General features: G+C 37.6%; 2 protein-coding genes across 5 annotated transcripts in view; one reads left to right on the top strand and one right to left on the bottom strand.

Moving 5' to 3' along the window:
* The window catches only part of BRAF (B-Raf proto-oncogene, serine/threonine kinase), a 192889-nt gene extending 185302 nt beyond the window's left edge, over positions 1-7587 (bottom strand). The window contains exon 1 of one of the 4 annotated variants that reach the window (XM_037836016.1): positions 7291-7587. In XM_037836016.1, coding sequence (XP_037691944.1) covers positions 7291-7413 — 123 coding nt within the window. In that variant the 5' untranslated portion in view covers positions 7414-7587. The remainder of the gene's footprint in view (positions 1-7290) is intronic. The other 3 variants (XM_037836017.1, XM_037836014.1, XM_037836015.1) reach the window with 3 other exon arrangements.
* Positions 7588-14397: 6810 nt separating this feature from the next.
* Positions 14398-14866, top strand: LOC119534868 (60S ribosomal protein L23). Its single transcript, XM_037837424.1, has one exon. The coding sequence runs from the start codon at positions 14420-14422 to the stop codon at positions 14840-14842; it is 423 nt and encodes a 140-aa protein (XP_037693352.1). The 5' UTR covers positions 14398-14419; the 3' UTR covers positions 14843-14866.
* Positions 14867-19091: the final 4225 nt, after the last annotated feature.

The following is a 19091-nucleotide window of genomic DNA, read 5'->3' as shown; positions in this document are numbered from 1 at the left end:
AAGAAGATGCACAATACCAAGTGCTGGCAAACAGTTTTCAGTTTCTTAAAAACATACACTTCCCATACAACCCACCAATCCTACTTCTAGGTCCTCACTCAAGAGAAATGAAAACCAATATCCACACAAAACCATGAACCCAAAGGTTTACAGCAACTTTACTCATAATTGCTGAAAACTAGAAGCATCCCAAATATCCATCAACTGGTAAATATATAAACAAATTGTAGTACATCCATAAACAGACTAAGAAATAAACAGGAACTTATTACTGATACATGTAACAACATGGATCAATCTCAAAAATATTACCCAAGGTGAAAGAAGCTAGATACATAAAACTACATATTATATGATTCCATTTATAAAACTTTGTGGAAAAGGTAAAATTACAGAGAGGGAATTCAGACCAGTGTCTGACAGATACTGAGAGGAGGGAGAGATGACTGAATGCAAAGAACTATAGAACTTTTTGTAATGACAGAAATGTTCTATTATCTTGACTGTGGTGGTCATGACTATATATATATATGTATATATGTGTCCAATCTCTTCAAACTGTACACCTAAAATGGTGAATTTTATTGCATACAAATTATATTTCAATAAACCTGATTTTTTTAAAAATAAGCAATTATGAATGTTCTATAGACCTCTAACCTGCATCATAATTTCAGAGGCTCAAATATAATATAGTTTCTCTCTCTAAGACCAGAGGTCAGAAAACTTCAGCCCATGGACCAAATCTGGCCCACCATCTGTTTTTGTACTGTCCACAAGCTAAGAATGGTTTTTATATATTTAAATGGTTGAAAAAAACTCAAAAGAATATTTCACGACACATGAAAATTATATGAAATTCAAATTTTAGTGTCCATAACTAAGTTTTATTAGAACAGTTGCATTTATTCCTTTATATATTGTCAATGGCTACTTTCGTGCTTATACAGCAGAGATGAATAGTTGTGCAAGTGACAGTATGGGCTGCAATGCCTAAAATATTTATCATCTATCCCTTGACAGAAAACGTCTGCTGACCACTGCCTTAGACACAAGTCTAAATTTTCTACACAGGTTATGACACGCCAGCACAAATCTTTCTTCTATACAAAGAAGCTCTAAAATTTCTACTGCCGTAAGACTTTTTTTTTTTTTTTCTTCCCAGAGAAACCAACATGTAATGCAGAGAAATGAAAACTTCAGTAGTTAAGAGGTTGGGGGACTAGCCCCAAACAGGCAAAACCATCATGAAAATGAACAAAGTTGGAGGACTCACACTTCCCTATTACCAAACTTATTATATAGCTACAGTAATCAAAACAATGTGGTACTGACATAAGGACAAACATACAGACCAATGGAACAGAATCACAAGTCCAGAAATAAACCCCAAGTGATTTCTGACAAGGACACCAAGTCTACTCAGTGGAGAAAGAAGTCTCTTCAACAAATGGTGCTGGGAAAACTAGATATCCACATGTAAAAGAATGAAAGTGAGCCATTATCCCACACCATATACAAAAATTAACTCTGAAGAACAGAAGATATGAAACTTAGAAGAGAACACAACAGAGTATCTTCAGGACCTTGTATCAGGTTACGGATTCTTAGACTTTACACCAAAAGCAAAAGCAAGAAAATTTAAAAAACAGATAAATTGGACTTCATGAAAATTACAAAAAACACTTTTGTGCAAAGGGCACTATCAAGAAAGTGAAAAGACAACATTCATAATAGGACAAAATATTTAAAAACCATGTATCTGATAAGGGTTTAATATCCAGAATATGTAAAGAACTGCTACAACTCAGCAACAAAAAGATGAACCAATTTAAAAATGGGCAAAGGATCTGAACAGACATTTCCCCAAAGAAGATATACAAATGGCTAAAAAAGCTCATGAAAAGACACTCAACATCATTAGTCATTAGGAAAATGTAAATCAAAACCACAATGAGATACCACTTCATATTCACTAGACTGGCTACTATTAAAAAATGAAAAGTAACAAGTGGTTGGTGAAGAGTAGAGAAACAGTAGAACTTGTACACTGCTACTATTAAAAAATGAAAAGTAACAAGTGTTGGTGAAGATGTAGAAAAACATAAATCTTGTACATTGCTGGTGGGAAGGTAAAATGGTGCATATGCTGTGGAAAACAGTTTGGCAGTTCCTGAAAAAGTTAAGTATGGAATGACCATATGGCCCAGCAATCCCCAAAGAACTGAAAGCAGGGCTCAAAGTATCTGTATACCAGTGTTCACAGCAGCATTATTCACAATAGCCAAAAAGTGGAAGCAACTCAAGTGTCCATCAATGGAAGAACCGATGAACAAAGTCTGGTATATACATATAGTGGAATATCATTCAGATGTAAAAAGGAACGAAGTTCTGATACATGTGACAACATGGATGAACCTTGAAGATCCTGTTGTGCGAAACAAGCCATAAACAAAAAGACAAATATTGTATGATCTCATTCTTATGAAATAATTAGAATAAGCAAATTCATAGTGTCAGAATCTAGAATACAGGTTAGCAGGGGGTTGGAGTGGGGATAGGGAATGAGGAGTTAATGTTTAATTGGTACAGAGTTGGGGGTAAAGGAAAAGTTTTGATGATAGTGGTGATAGTAGCCAAGATTGTGAATGTAATTAACAGCACTGAATTATGTATTTGAATGTTGTTAAAAAGGGAAATTCTAGATTATCCATAAATTACTAAAATGAAAAAATTTTTAAAAACCGTAGGACTGTACAACACAGTGAATCCTAATGTAAACTATGAACTAAAGTTAACAGAATAATTATGATAATATTGTTTCATCAAAAGTAACAAAGGTACCACACTAATACAAAGTGTTAATATTAGGGAAAACTGTGTGTGTAAGGAGGGGGCAGGTAGATGGGAACTCTGCATTTTCTGCAAGACTTTTCTGTAAATCTACAATTTCTCTATTAAAAAAATAATAACAGTACAGCCCCTCTGGAAAACAATTTGGCAGTTTCTTAAAAAACTAAACATGCAACTATCATACAACCCAGTAATCACACTCCTGGGCATTTATCCCAGAGAAATGAAAGCCTATGTTCACACAAAAACTTGTGCACATGTGTTCATAGAAGCTTTATTTGTAATAGCCAAATCTGGAATCAGGCCAAAGTCCTTCAACAGGTGAATGGTTAAATGTACTGGTATGTCCATACCATGTAATGCTACTCAGCAACAAAAGGAATGAACTATTGATACATACAATGACTTGGATGAACCTCCAGGGAATTATGCTGATTGGGAAAAAAAAAGCCAATCCCAAAGAAATTTTCTAAATAAAGAGGTGGGATGAACACCTAAAGGAGAAGGTTCATTAAATGAGGAGAAAGAAAGTGTACAAAAAGGGAATAGTAGAAATACCAAAGACAAATGGCTATTTTATAGTTTTGCCTAAAGGGTAGATTTTGTCCACCTTCAAATATATCTAGGCAAGTATTAGTGGCAATAGGCAGAACTACACGAGCACATACCTTAGTGGGACTACCACTTTCCAGAGGTATGATGTGATCCAATCTAGTTTGTCATGGTTCATAAAGAAGTCTTCTATTATAGGAGATTCCATTCTAGAATATTCCCTAGCATTATAATTACAGAGCTTAACCAAGATTAGAGAAAAGAGATCTTGAAAACAGAAAACAATAAAATTGTAATTGTAATGGAATTGTAAGTAGCGCCCTTCTAGAGAAACACAGCATTAGAGAGCAGTTAATACCACACTTTTGTAATCTTATACCATATAGTCATAGAAAGTAACATCAGGGAAATATAAATAAGTTGATGTTTAATGCCTAAAGTATTAAGTCCATTCATTTCACAAATATTTAATAAACTCTTGTCATTTACTATAATATTCTATTTTAAGCATCTATGAAGTTAAGCTTACAAATACAGGACAAATTTGTTCATTCCCTAACAACTTTAAAAACTAAAATTTACAATTTTAAAAGCTAAAATCTACATTCTATGTTCAAGATGTTTGTTATGGTAAAAAATGAGATGCAACCTAAAATCAAAAAAAAAAAAAAAAAAAAAGAACTGGTTAAATAAATGGTAGTTTATCTCATAAGTAAACAGTTTTGCTATATTAAGTTAGAAAAGATTACAAAACAATATACCATATATTATACACACATTAAACAAAGTAAATGGATATATATGGATATACATCAAAATGTTTATAGTAGTTATACTGAGTGGCAAGATTACAGATGACTTTTCTATTGTTTTTATACTTTCATTTTCCTAATTTTTTGAAAATGAACATGTTTTGTCTCTGTCATAAGAAAAAAAAAATAATGCAGTTGAAATTCCCCTCTAAGAGACTTAAAAGACAAAAAGAATTTTTATTTTCATGTCAGGTAACTTCTTTACAATAAAATGTGTTATTACACACAAGCACAAATTTTCACTTCTTTCCATGTACTTGGCAATCGTAAGATATCCCTTTAAGTGGATATGAGGAAGACAGTTTAACCAAAATACCACAACACATTTCAGCTTCTACTGATTTAACAATATCAACTCCAAATTTAAGTTTATTTCTTGGAGGAACTTATTCTACCATCCATAATATTGATACCTATATTCAAGAGATCAACTTTTTAAATCATACACACACCCCCAACACATTTATTATCAGCACAGAAGAAAATATAGAGTAAACAACTAGTCATCACTAAACATCAAAAACTGGGTGGAGAAGGCAGTGAGAAACACATCTCTTTTAACTACTTAAAATTAGTTCAGAGTATTCTTATAGTTTCAGGAAATAAGAATATGCTTTCCAATTACTGGTAATTTAAACTTAAATTCATCTAGCCTGGAGGTTCTCAAGTCCTGGTGTAAACAAGAGTTGGCCAGCAAGTGTGCCAAGTACAAAAACCCATGATCCTAATGCTCACCTACTGAATTAGAATGTTCAGGGGATATGCCCAGGAATCCGTAAACTCCAATCTGGCCCTTTCGAGCAGGATAACAGAGTAAAGATTCTACTTAACTAAAGTCTTCTCTTATCATTACAAACTGTTCTAATAACTCTGAAACAAAGTTCTCAATGTAAACAATTTCATAACCTATACCCATTGATTTATCCACCCTTCCATTCCTTAATAGTCTTCAAACAAAGCTACAATTCAACAAAAACACACATGCACTGCAGAGTAAAGGAAAGCCTAGAGGCACCTGTGTTTGGTAAGACAAAGACATATCCGATTCATGGAAAAAATAGACAACAGATGTGACCCTTAGTACTTACCCATTAAAAACAATGTATCCTAAAAATAAACTTCCATGTCAAGGGAACACAGCTGTTTATAAATAAGAAGGAATGTGGAGGTGTGGGGAAGACAGAGGAAGCTTCAGCAAACTAAGTACCAAAAGCCAGGAAACAAGGCAGAATGAATGGTAACTGAGGACACGGAAAACAGAATAAACTAGAAAACGGAAGAGAAGAACCCTATCCTTAGATCCAAGAAGTTGGCGAAAATAAACAGATATTAGAGGAAACCTACCTGAGCAGAAATGCAACCTGGAAAGTAAGTGGTAACTGGTGTGATTTTGTTAAGTTAGGAAGGGAGAAAAAAAACTATGAGAAATTTAGATTAGATCAAATGATGGCACAAAACACATTTTGGGCATAGATGGAGGTGGTATAACAGGATGGAAAACAAATACTATTGTGAACAGGCCTACCAGATGAATTTCCAGAGTAAAGATGAAGAAGCAGGAAAAAGAGAATTGTGTAGATAGAAGAAAGAATGAGAGGTTATGGCAAACGGGAAACAAGATATAAGTAGTAGAAAGGAAATGAAACTTTGAGCGAAGTCAACAGAGTAAGCCCCATTACTTAAATAATAATTGTAAAACAGTTATTACTGTTATCTTATTATTTGTAAAGTATAATAGTGTATTATTTTATGTAATAAAATATTCATAAAGTGTACGAAAGTATCTGCATCTGTAAAGTACATTAAAGTGTATTGTTTTACGTAATAAAATACCAAATACTAAATGCATTAAATTTTACATAATAAAAATGAAATGTAAATAAGTAATTTGAAAATATAAGAGGCTGAATAATGCCAAAACAGGCTGAGAAAAGCAAGGCCTAAAGAGAGAAAAGTGAAAGGAAATAATGGGGATAAAAAAGGAGGGCAATAGGAGAAACAAATCAAAATCACAGAAAAAAAGGTAGGAATAAAGAGGTGCAAAGGCACAATGAAAGACTAGCGAAAAAGTGACAGTAGTGCTAGGGTGAAAAAAGATTCACAAGTGTGGAAGACAGATGGAATTTTGACAGCTTCAGGAATTCAGAAATTAAGACGCTTCAAAGTGTCCAGAAGGATTTAATAATGTTATAGAGCGGTGGAATGAAGTAGAAGGCCTCAAGAAGACTACAGCAAGAGAAGAGCAATTATGGTCTTAAGTAGAAGTTGAGGTTAAAAGGCAGGGAGGTCCCAACACCTGGAAAATGAGCGGGGCAACAGAGAGTGATGGGATGAGGGGCGGCCAGTCAGCGACAGAGCACTGATAAGCCTTAGGGACGGGTGTCCTGAGACATGGATGGAAATGACAGCGGAAACTGTAGTACTTAAGTTGAAAAAGTAAAGACTAAATCAAAACCATCAGCCGAGTAAAACAGGTAAATATAAATGACCAAACAAGTGTAAGGGAGGGCAGTGGACTGAAAAAAAAAAAAAAGGGTCAGAGAGAGTAGAGAGGGAATTATGGGCCCTCTCATCCTCATTACCTTGTAATAATTACACGTAACAGTAAGTCAGACCGAGGTCTCGGTCCCACCTTCTAGCCTACATCCTCCACCTCGGTGCCGCCGCCTCCTGCCTGCCCACCCCCACCCCCCGACAAAAAAAAAAAAAAAAAACGGAAAACGAAAACATCTAATAGATGCAGGGCTGGATACCTCAGCCAGTCGTGACCTTCTCGGACCAATCCAGAGTTTCGCCCCCTATTGATAGCCTCCTGCTCAGTCACCGCTGCCCTTATCCCCAAAGCTGGGGTAGGAGTCAGGGGAAATCCCCCTTGGCCACTGTGTGTGTTTACGTAGCGAAGAACTGCAAAACAGAGAGAGGCATCGGGGAGATGCCCAACTCCCACCTTGCAAAGCCGAAAGGAGAAGGTGGCTGAGGACACCAGAGCCCCACCACCACCTCTTTCCCCAAAATAAACACAAGCCAGTCCAGCTAGGAGACAAAAAAGTGGTAATGTGGCGCCGGCACTAACCTCCTCGGGAATGGCAGGTTCCGCAGACGAAGAGGCCGTGGCGCCGGCGCCGGCCTCGGGATCCATATCCCCGTTGAACAGAGCCTGGCCCTGCTCCGCGCCGCCGCCGCTCAGCGCCGCCATCTTATAACCGAGAGCTGGAGCCCGAGCGACCGCTGCTGGGCGGGGAGGAGGAGGGCGGCGGGAGGCGGGGGCAGAGGTGCGGGGAGCAGCGGGGAGGGACGCTCGTGGTGGTGCCGGGGCAGGAGGGCGCCTGAGCCACCTCAGGTACCGGCCCGCGGCCCCGGGCGAAACGGTGCCTGGGGGGATTGGGGGAAGGACACCAAGCGGGGGGCACGGGAAAGGGGCGGAGACGACTAGAAGTCGCCGCGGCAACGGCGTCACCCGCGTGTCACTGTCGTGACGTCACCCCCGTAGTGCGTGACGTAATCGTAGGAGCGCTCTCGCGCCGTAGTCAAGAGAAGGTTCTACTCCCTCCTACCCACGCCCGCGCTGTCGCGTTTTCTGCGCTCCTTGGTTTCCGTGGCTCTGATTTCCTATTTATTATCGTTTCCTTGGTCCTAAGCCTGTTCAGTAATGTAGGATTTATTAGAGGAGGAGGGCTGGTGTCTGAGAAGTTGAAGACGGGAAAGCCCATAGTACTCGAATTAATTCCAGTTCAATGAAAATCTCCGTGGTTAAAAAAAAAAAAAAAAAAAAAAAAAGATTTTAAACCCCAAGATTGAAGCATCCAAGTAGGATTGGATAAAAAGCATACTTTGGAACAGCTAAATAATCAGTGTAGTGCTTTTATCCTTTTCTCTACGGATTGGTCTGCTTAGTGGGTCTAAATGGAAGTCTAAAAGCTTTTTTGAGCAATAAAATGTTTTCCTTTAGTCTTCATTTTCCAGACCGATTCGTTTAACAGTTATCACTTGAGCACTGTGTGCTAGGGCCTGTATAAAGGACATAGCATCTAGATATCTGAAGCATCAAAACTAATCAGTTTTTCTCAAGAAAATCATTCATATACTTTTGTGCTCTTTATAAACAGCATATACCAAGGCATTCTCTGTGCTAAATATGCTTGAAACAATCGGAAAGGGAGAGGTAAGATCACCTTGAGGTGCCCAATTATAAAATAGAATTAAAGAAATCAAAAGTGCTGTTAAAAATACATTTAGTAGAAAGGAAAGGGAGATAATCAGAAAAAAAAAAACTTTTTAGGGAAGGGATAAATAGGAATGAGAAATTTAGAACTTACTATGGGCCCCCAGTAATATGCATGTAATCACCAAATTAACCTAAACATATAATTGAAGGTGAGGACATAAGAATTTTCCTGGACTCTGCTTTTTTGTATTTCCCATGGGGTGGGAGTGATCTCCTTATTGTATTTGAGATGGTTAAAGAAATATAAAGCTCGCTAACTGGCTTCTGAAACAGGATATCTGCATAATCTGTATGCTCATGGGTCACCAAAAGCCCAGGAGGTTATCTATACTCCCAGGGCAAGGTATTGTTTGTGAAGCTGATTGATGAACCAATATCACCAATATTCCTTCACAATGAGAAATACAACCTATCAAATAAGCATAGTGAATTTTTTCTTCTTCATTATACCTTCTCTTCTAAGTAGGAAAGTCTCCCTGAGAAACATTTAAATCAAAAGGTGGCTTGACAGATGTAGAGTAAATGCAGTGATCATAAGGGATAATGTCATCAAGCTATACTAGTCTGTAAGTAAGAAGCACCCTTCTTTACTGTAACAACATTCTAAGCAAATTAAAACGCCTCCATCAACCAATCATGACATCTTTTCCCTTTATTTCATGAGAAACACACTAACAGTTTTTGTGTTTTTTTTTGTTCTCTTACTCTCCCATTTCATTTTTTTCTAATAAGCCTCTAAAAATATTTTATCATTTTAGCTTTCACAGTTCCTCAAAACATGTGAAAAGTCATGATAGTATGTTTTTATTGGTTCCATTTTAAATTGTTGCCTTATTTATCAGCAACAATCCATAGATCATATCTTGCATGGTTATTTCTCCAGAGGATGGCTGATCTCATCCATTTAATATTGATTATTGTTAGCTTCCCTTTCATTCAACATATTCTGAACTTGTCTTCAAATTTTGGATATATTGAGTTCCTTAGGTGGGTCTAAAGGCCCACAGTATCCAGATAGGAAGCAGTAGATAGAACAGAATCCTTGGAATCCAAAGATCAGGATTTTAGTATCACCATGCCACATCTTGGCTGTAAAGCAGTTAAACCTAAATCTCCTTTGTTTTTGTTTTTAAAATCTATAAAATGAGAATGATAATACTGCTAGTCCTAAATAACTATATTATTTTGAGGATCTAACATTATAGTTTGCCCCTTGCAAAGTATAAAGTGCTATAAGTATTTAGCATCTCATTCTCCATGGCCTCTGTTCAGCATTCAACCTTGTTAACCATCTCAAAATTATCTCCTCGCTTAATTTTTGCAAATTTATACCTTCTCCCAGACTGCACATTTGCTGGTTTTGTTTTGTTTTGTCTCTGACTCCGCTTCTCAAATCCAAAATATCAGGGTCTCTCACAGTTCAATTGTCAGCATCCTTCTCTTCTCCTTCCATATTCTATCCCTTAAAGATCTAATGCACTTTCAAGACTTCCTTCAGCAGTCATTTATTGACCATTTACAATGGAGCAGACACTGTGGCAACCCTTCTGGGATATTGAGATTAGTAGGACACCATTGTCCTTCCTTCACTTTTACCTCCCAAAGTGGTAGGGTATAACGTACATGTCAGTCATGTTCTGGTAAAATTTCCCTGCCCACAACCTCCTACCCAGGGAAGATGAGGCTGAGACCCCCCATCCATTCAGAGGTAGAGCAAGGCTGGGCCACTGGCCCTCATGTAGCTTACTTATGGTTTGGTCAGTCAGAGCTCTTGCCCAAAAGGGGTTATGATGACTAGCCATACCAGCTCCATCTAGAATTTGAAGTGGAGGCAATGTAGAGGGTTGTTCAATTAGTTTTCAGAGGAGAACCAAGCAAACATGCAGAGAGAACGAGAAATACCATGAAAGCAAAACCATGCAGGCCCCAAGAGAGGAGCAAACAAAGAAGCTGGTACTCAGAGCCTCCTCACATTTCCAACAGCTTTCCAATTCCACTTCCATTTCACATGTAAAAGGTTTTGATAAACTTTCCCCTTTTGTTTAGGTATATGATGATCTGGGCAAATCTATGTTAATTAAAGAGGGAGAACCTAATCTAGGGGCACAAATATGAAAAAAATAATTAAAATTCAAAGTGATTTCTGATACATGCTTCTACATGGATGAAGCTTGAAGACATCATGCTGAATGAAATAAGTTAGACACAGAGGGACAGATATTGTATGAATCCACTTATATAAATTAGCTAGAATATGCAAGTTCATAGAGGCAGAAAGGAGATTGCAGGTTACCAGGAAGTGGGGGGGGGGGCGGCGAGGGGGAGCGGGAATGAGAAGTTAATGCATAATGGATGCAGGGTTTCTGTTTGGGGTGATGGGAAAGTTCTGGTAATGGATGGTGGTGAGGGTAGCAAAACATTGTCAATGTGATTAATCCTACTGAATTTTATGCTTGGGAGTAGTTGATATGGGAAAGTTGATGCTGTATATATGTTTCCACCATTTACAAAAAAGGAAAGAAAGACTAAAGGGACAATAACAACTAAATGTAATACATGATCCTGGACAGGATCTAAAAATGGAGGAGAAAATGCCCAAAAGGACATTATTGGGACACATGAAAAAATTGAAATATAGACTGTAAACTTTAAATCAATATTTAATTTCCTGAACTTGGTAACTACTCCTAAGGTGGATAGGTATAGTGAATAGGTATAAATGAATATCCTTGTTCTTAGGTAAAGGACATGGAAATATTATGTTCAAGGAGCATGATGTATTCAACCTACTCTCAAATGTTTAGAAAATAGATAGATGAATAGATAGGTAGACACATAGACAGACAGATAGATAGATATAGGTAGATAGATAGATAGATAGATAGATGATAGATATACATAGATACATAGTCAGATAGATAGATAGAATGATGTGGCAAAATGTTAAATGTTGGTGTACCTAGATATCTGGGTGGGGGGTTATGTTGGAGTTCTCTGTATGGGTTTTGTGTTGTTTTTGCAATTGTCCTGTACGTTTGAAATTATTTAAAAACAGAAAGTTTAAAAAAATTAAAAATAAGGAATAGAAATTAGTATCACAAAAATTTCAGTGTGATAACTGCTTTAGTAACAGCATGTGCAAAATATTACAGGAGAATGGAGTATTATGCAATTAACTCTAAGAAGAATTTTGTAAATTTGAAACTTGCCTGATATTTAAGTCCAATCTTGAAAGATGGGTAGATTTTATAGAGGTGAGAGGAGCCATGGCTCATACAGATTGCAGAAGCACAAAGGTGAAAGTAAATGACGAGCAGCTGGATTTATAGGGTACCTTTATACATTATGAGTGATGATTTCAAAGCCTCAGAGATACTGGAAAAAGGTGGCAGCAAGCATCCTGAGAGCCTCCCAAAGCTCCCTCATCTTTTCACTTATGTTTCAGATAAAGAGATAAGAGTTATAATGCTTTAAGCCCAGAAAGAGCTAAACTAGCTTCAGGGCCTCTAATGCCTAGGTGACAAGGAGTTTGCAAAGGTGTGCTTTAGGGTAGGGACTTCACCATTTATTCATTCATTCATTCACCAAATACTTACTGTGCCATACTATGTTTTCAGACACAGGGCTGCTATACAGTAGTGGACTAGAAAGATATGGTCCCTGCCTTCATGATGTTTACAGTCTTATTCATCTTTCTGTCTCCAATGCCCACCCAAGTACCTAACACAGAATAAGAACTCAACAGTTTTAGCTGTTGTACTAAAAATTAAGAAGGTTTAAGAGGCTGAGGACAAAGATTTTATGCTGCTTTTTTTAAACATCCAGAATATCTGCAAGTATTAAAAAGTTCAGAGTTGATTTAATACTTAGGATTATAATTTCAGTGTGCTTCAAATATATCATTTTGTTTGATTCTTCACAACCACATTGGGAGGTAGGAATTAGTATCTCCACTTTATATATAGGAACCTGAAACCAAAAACCTAGACATGACTGATCCAGGGCTCGTGCTGTTTCTGCTTTCTTAGCTTTCAAATGGAACCAATGAAGTTGAATCACATTAACTTAATTTTAAAAATCTTTTATAATATTGATATTCATACATTTTAAACCAAGCAATAGTTACAGCAATTGCAGTTTAGCAAAGCGGATATTAGATTGTTACTTACTAGCTTTATTTCTTTTAAATCTATTATATTTCTTTGTTTATTCATCCTTTATAAAGGAAAGTTAACAAATTCATGTTTAATGACAAATTTTATTTTATTAAAAAAATCAAGTTTGGAAGTGCCTACATGAAGGAATAGCTTAAAAATATGTCATACCAGTAGGTGCCACCTGTTAAAGACACAAGAATTATTATTAAAATTTATGCATAAATGATATAATATGTATTAAGCAGTACCACCAGGCACTGTACTAGATACTGAGAACATATAAGTGAATAGAGAGATAGTCCCTCTTTGGCTAAAGACAAAAATGGTATATAAAGCATTAATAAGTAATTACAGAAATAACTATCAAATTATAATTATCATAAATTTTATTAAGGAAAAGAAGGGGCTGTAACTTAGTCTGAAGGATTAGGAATTGCTTCCAGGAGGCAATGGTGTTAAAGGTGAGACCTGAAGGTGATGTTTAGGTGATGGTTAGGTTCATGTGTCAACCTGGCCAGGTGATGGTTTCCAGCTGTCTGTTCAAGCAAGCAGTGTCCTAACTGTTAGTGCAAGGACATTTGTGGCTGGTTAATAAACCAGAAGCTGGTTTATTAAATCATCAGTCAATTGACTGCATCTGTGGCTGCTTACATCAACGAAGGATGTGTTTTCTGCAATGAGAGAATTCAGTCAGCTGGATTTAATCCAATCACTTGAAGACTTTTAAAGGAGAAGAGAGAGAACTTCCTTTTCTTCTTCAGCTAGCCAGCATCTCCTGGGGAGTTCATCGAAGACCTTCATTGGAGTTGCCGGCTCACTGCCTACCCTACGGAATTTGGACTCATGCATCCTGCTCTACGGAATTTGGACTCGTGCATCCCCACAGTTGCGTGAGACACTTTTATAAAATCTCATATTTACAAATATCTCTTGTTGGTTCTGCTTCCCTAGAGAACCCTAACTAATACAACACCTAATTCCCTCCACTCCTCATCGGTGGAGAGATTCTAATGTGGTCATGTTCTGGTTATTATTGCTGTGTAATAGAGCATCCTGAAACCTAGTAACATGAAACAACCAGTTTTTTTATGCTCAGATTCAGAGGGTCAGGAATTCAGATAAGGCATGGCAGGGATGACTTATCTCTGCTCCATGATGTCTGGAGTCTCAGTTGGGAAGACTCAATGGTTGGGAGTACCGCGAAGGTTTGGGGTTGGAATCATCTAGAGGTATATTTACTCACAAGTCTGGTGGTTGATGCTGGGCCTTCAGCTGGGGTGGTCTGCTAGAATACCTAAGCATGCTCTCTCCATGTGACCTGAGCTTCCTCATACCATGGCAGTTGCAGGGTAGTTAGACTTCTTCCATGGCAGCACTGGGCTCCAGATGCTAGTGTTCCAGTAAGTAAGGTAAAAACTGTATTGCATTGTGACCTAGTCTCAGGAGTCACACAATATCACTTCTGTTGCATTTTTTTGGATGTGGATGAGTCACTAAGCCCAACCCAAATTCAAGAAGAAGGGATATAGATCCCACCTCTTAACAAGAAATATGTCAAATAATTTACAAGCATGTTTTAAAATGACTACAGCTCAAGTTCAGAGTAATGAATTGGCTACTCTAGTATTCTGGCCACCCACCCTCACCTTCTCCGGAGGGAATTGTACACACAAATTCTCTCCCATTTATTACTGGGAATCAACAAGTTGTATCTCAATATGCTAATGAATGAGCGCTTACCTTCTCTTTTCAACTTATGAGGCCTCCACCGCATGTAAAAATAAATGGACTTTCCTTTCTGCCTTTTTCCGGCGTCCAAGATGTCGAAGCGAGGACGTGGTGGGTCCTCCGGTGCAAAATTCCGGATTTCCCTGGGTCTTCCCGTGGGAGCCGTGATCAACTGCGCTGACAATACAGGAGCCAAAAATCTGTATATTATCTCTGTAAAGGGGATCAAGGGACGGCTGAATAGACTTCCTGCTGCTGGTGTAGGCGACATGGTGATGGCCACAGTAAAGAAGGGCAAACCAGAACTCAGAAAGAAGGTACATCCAGCAGTGGTAATTCGACAACGAAAGTCATATCGGAGAAAAGACGGTGTGTTCCTTTATTTTGAAGATAATGCAGGGGTCATAGTAAACAATAAAGGAGAGATGAAAGGTTCTGCCATCACAGGACCAGTTGCAAAGGAATGTGCAGACTTGTGGCCCAGGATTGCATCCAATGCTGGTAGCATTGCATGATTCTCCAGTGTATTTGTAAAAAAATAAAAACCATTAAAATTAAAAAAAAAAAAAAAAAAAAAAAAAATAAATGGAGGTCCTTTGCCTCTGTCCTCTCCTGGGTACTTCCCCTCAGATACAAATGTTGCCACAGGCAGTGTTGATGGGCTGGAACCCTGTACACAAAACAGTGGTGCTATATTCCTGGACCTTGTAATGAACCAAGCCAGACTGTGTTCTGAGCAAAAACAGGAAGAACACCTCCTTTTCGTGTTGCTATTTGTCATATAGGCACCAAAGTAGTATTACCTTGCATTCTAAAGTCTTACAGACATTTAATTAGACACAGTTCCTTTAGGTTTTGCTCACCTAAAACTCCCTTACCCCTAAAGCACCCATGCATTCATGGGAAGCTGGAAGACAAATTGAGGTGAGAGGCACTACCTCAGAACCATTTGCTTCTGTTGATGACCGAGACACTAAGTGTCTCGCTGATGTGTCTAACTCTCTCTTCCCTGAAGATATTTGTTTCTGACTGGCTTTTCTATTCTACATCCTGCATTCTAATAGAAAATAGTCCCACCAGTCTCCCAGACATGCCTGGCCACGAATATGGTCAACTACTAGAAAACAAATAAGTAGACTCTAGAAGCTTCTGTAGTTCCAGCAAGGTTCAGTGATGTATAGCTGATCATAATTTAATATTTTCTTTGTGAATAAAATTATCATAATGAATCATACAACTTCCATTGAGTAATAGAGGGCTGCTCTCAGGATCTAAGTGTGAATAGAGAATAGAATCACAGAGTTGATCAGCACAACCTTCCACCAAGTGATATTTGGAATCTCCTCTGTGGGATCCAGACTCTGTTATATGCTTTAGTGATGGAACTTCACTAATGCATTCAACTGTAACTATCTTTTTTTTCTGAAGTTGAATTGAAATCCTCCTCTTATGACATCTATATACTGGTTTGAGTTTTGCCTTCTAATGGAACACAAGACAAGTCTACCTCTTGATCTATGTAACTTCTTTCAAATATTTGAAGGGAGTTCCATTTCCTTTCATTCTCTGCTTGAAACATTTTCTCTTTCCTCTGTGTACTCTTTTCAATGTCCTTCTTAAAACTTGGTCCCATGAATTGAACACTGCTTCAATTTGGAACAGACCAACAGATTTGGTCAGACCAGCAGAGGATAGAATCTCTAATTGCCATAACCTCGGGAACCACGCCTCTGTTAATGGAACCAAAGAGCAGGTGAGCAGCCCCACCACATTATTGGTGCATATGAAGTTTGTGATCAACAAAAAAAAAAATCCCTGCTCTTTTTTAAATAAAGTGCTATTATGCCAAGTCTAGACCTTCAATCTGTTTTGCATCGTTGCCATCTCCTCTACTGAACTTACATTTCCCACAGACTCTTTAATTCTTGCCTATGACAGAATACTTTGCTTCTAGAGTCATGAAATTTATTAGGTATTGTATTTCTAGCATTTACCAAAGGATATCTAGTTTATTCTACCCTTGGGTGTGTTAATAAGATACAGAGTTTTTTGAAATGTTGTTTGATAATTTGTTTTTTGTGTGTGCTAATTTTAAAAAATTTCCTTTTATTGCAAGTGCAATAGAGTGTACACAGTGTTCTACCGTTAGGTAAGGAGCAAGGGGAAACAAACCAAACAGATAAACAAAAGATATAGAATATTTTATATAATTAAAATGGTAACTGATAAGGGATGGATAAGAACAAAGTGGAGGGGATAGAATGGGAGTACGTCTTCTGTGAATATATCTTTTAATATAGTTTTACTTTATGAATGATGTAATACTTCTACACATTCCAAACAAAATTAAATTAAATTAAAAGGATAAAAAAGTATAATCTAAATTTAAATATAAAGGAAACAAATGAACTTAATTTTAAACCAAATTGATAAGAAAATTGCACAAAAAGTGATTAAACCAAGTAGATTTTGAATGTAGAGTTCTGACTGTAGACTATGGTGGATCTGCAGTGTGTCAAATTAGCTAAGCTGGAACCATTTCCCACCTGTTCACCCCCTTAAGTATAGACCCTGGGAGGGTCCAGAGCCAACACCCTTCACCAAAGCTGTAAGAACCGCATTTGTGAGGGGAACCCAGCATACGTTGAGCTCTGTGGCTCTCCTCTGTAAACCAAAAATGACAGTAAGAACTGCTACTATTTCGATGGGATGCATGTTTAACTCCAGCTTCCCCTGCTGGAGAATTTCTGATGACAGTCTGAGGTGGTAAGAGTCTGGTGTGTTTTTCAGTCTTTCCTCATGGGTTCCAGCTCAGCCTCACAGATCAGTTTATCCTTGCTGCTTCCATTTCACCTCTCTCCTCCTTCATGACTTCCTGCCCAGAGGATTTTAGGTTCCAGCAGTAGACACAGAAACACCAGCCTCACATAAACTGTTTAACCAGCTTCACAATGTCATAAGATCAAATCCCTATAACAAATTTCTTATTTTTTACATTTCCTAGTGCTTCTGCTTCTTATTACTGACTGGAATATATATATATTTTAAAAGAACTACAAATAAATCTTTGGCTTTATTTACAAGGCTTGTTATTGTTAGTCATATTGATTTTGTAATTCTGAAATGATTTTGTATTTCTTGTGTGATAGAATGACTAATTACATACATCAATATTGTTGGGAATCAGGGTTTTTACTGTGGGAGAAGGGAGGAAAAATATAGAACAGAGAAGCTGATCGTGTTGGATTTGACTTAGAGGTAGCAGTGTGAATGCAGGATACACACACACACACACACACACACACGTACACACATTCTTAGCTCTGCCCACTGAAAGGGCACTTAAGAGTAGCAACGAATATATCTGGTAACTGGATCTTGATTTCAAAATATCATTCTCCACTAAAAGTAACCAGGGCTCCTTGGAGAAATGGCTGATTCCAGGTCTGGGGCAGGAAATGTATAAATTGAGCTTTCATAGGATGATTCTTGGTAAATGTGGTAGGTTGAATTATGTACCCCAGAAAAAAACATAATCTTAATACATTCCTGTGAATTATACTAATCATAAAGCCAAAAAAAAAAAAAAAATACATTCCTGTGGGTATGAACCCAGTATAAATGGGACCTTTTGAAGATGTTGTTTTTAGTTAAATTGTGGCCTAACTGAATGAGATTACTAGAGGCTTTAGGAAGAGAAGGAGCCAGGATGGAGAATGTGAAGGAACCAGAAGTCAAAGGAACCCAAAAGAGAAAGGAGAGCATATCACCATGTGTCTGGAAAACCAAGGAACGTAAAGATTGCAGCCAGTCAGAATACTTACCTGGGAATAAGGAAGCCTTCTAACCTCTGAACCCATGAGACAATAAATTCCTGTTATTCAAGCCAACCCCTTGGATGGTATTTGGCATAACAGCTGGGAAACTAAGACAATACACTAGAGAGCAAGTACACTACTAGGTCAAAGACTACTAGGTCATATCAATTAAGGAGCCAACTAAGAGATTCTCTCTGGCAGACTTTGGGACAACTTAAAGATAGAAAGGAATAATGACAGTAATGGATTACAATGTATTAAAACTTTAAAAATCCATTAAGTCCATAGTGATGAGAGACATAGCAAGAGATTGAGATTGAAAGAAAGGGTGGGTGGGTGGGAGAGAAAGCTTCTCTTCAGAGAAGAATGCCAGTTCATATATAGAGAAGGAATGATAGGCTTAGAAAATCACCATTTTGCAACCACCAGTGCAATAATATTAGGACCATCAGTGGTTGCTGAAACTATTATTGAATAAAAGGCAGTCAGGGAACAGAATAGTCTCATGGTTTCATAATACCACCCCTACAGAACTCTTATTAATTATAAAGGAGAAAATGTACCTTTACAATGGTGAGATGTGGAAGTCATCACATTAACCAAGTTATCAAACTTAGCATCACCAATAGGAGGACAGTTCAACATTAGGTAACTCCTGATATGATGCATCATCTATGTAGTATTTGGGCCAAAAAATGTTTAACCTGAATTTAACCATGAGGAAACAATCAAATCCAGAATGTAGAATATTCTACAAGACAGCTGAGTCTAAAAACTCAAGGCCATGAAACAACAAAAAATGGAAAACAAGGGTAAGGGACTGTACAAGATAAAAAGAAATTAAAGAGATGTAGCAACAAAATGCAATGCATGAAACTTAACTGCCTCCTGGATAAAAAAATAAACTAGAGAAGACATTTCTGGTATGATTGGAGAAATTGAAATA

This window comes from Choloepus didactylus, chromosome 5 (genome assembly GCF_015220235.1).
Source record: "Choloepus didactylus isolate mChoDid1 chromosome 5, mChoDid1.pri, whole genome shotgun sequence".
NCBI lineage: Eukaryota > Metazoa > Chordata > Mammalia > Pilosa > Megalonychidae > Choloepus > Choloepus didactylus.
This window is presented reverse-complemented; position numbering and strand designations above follow the sequence as displayed.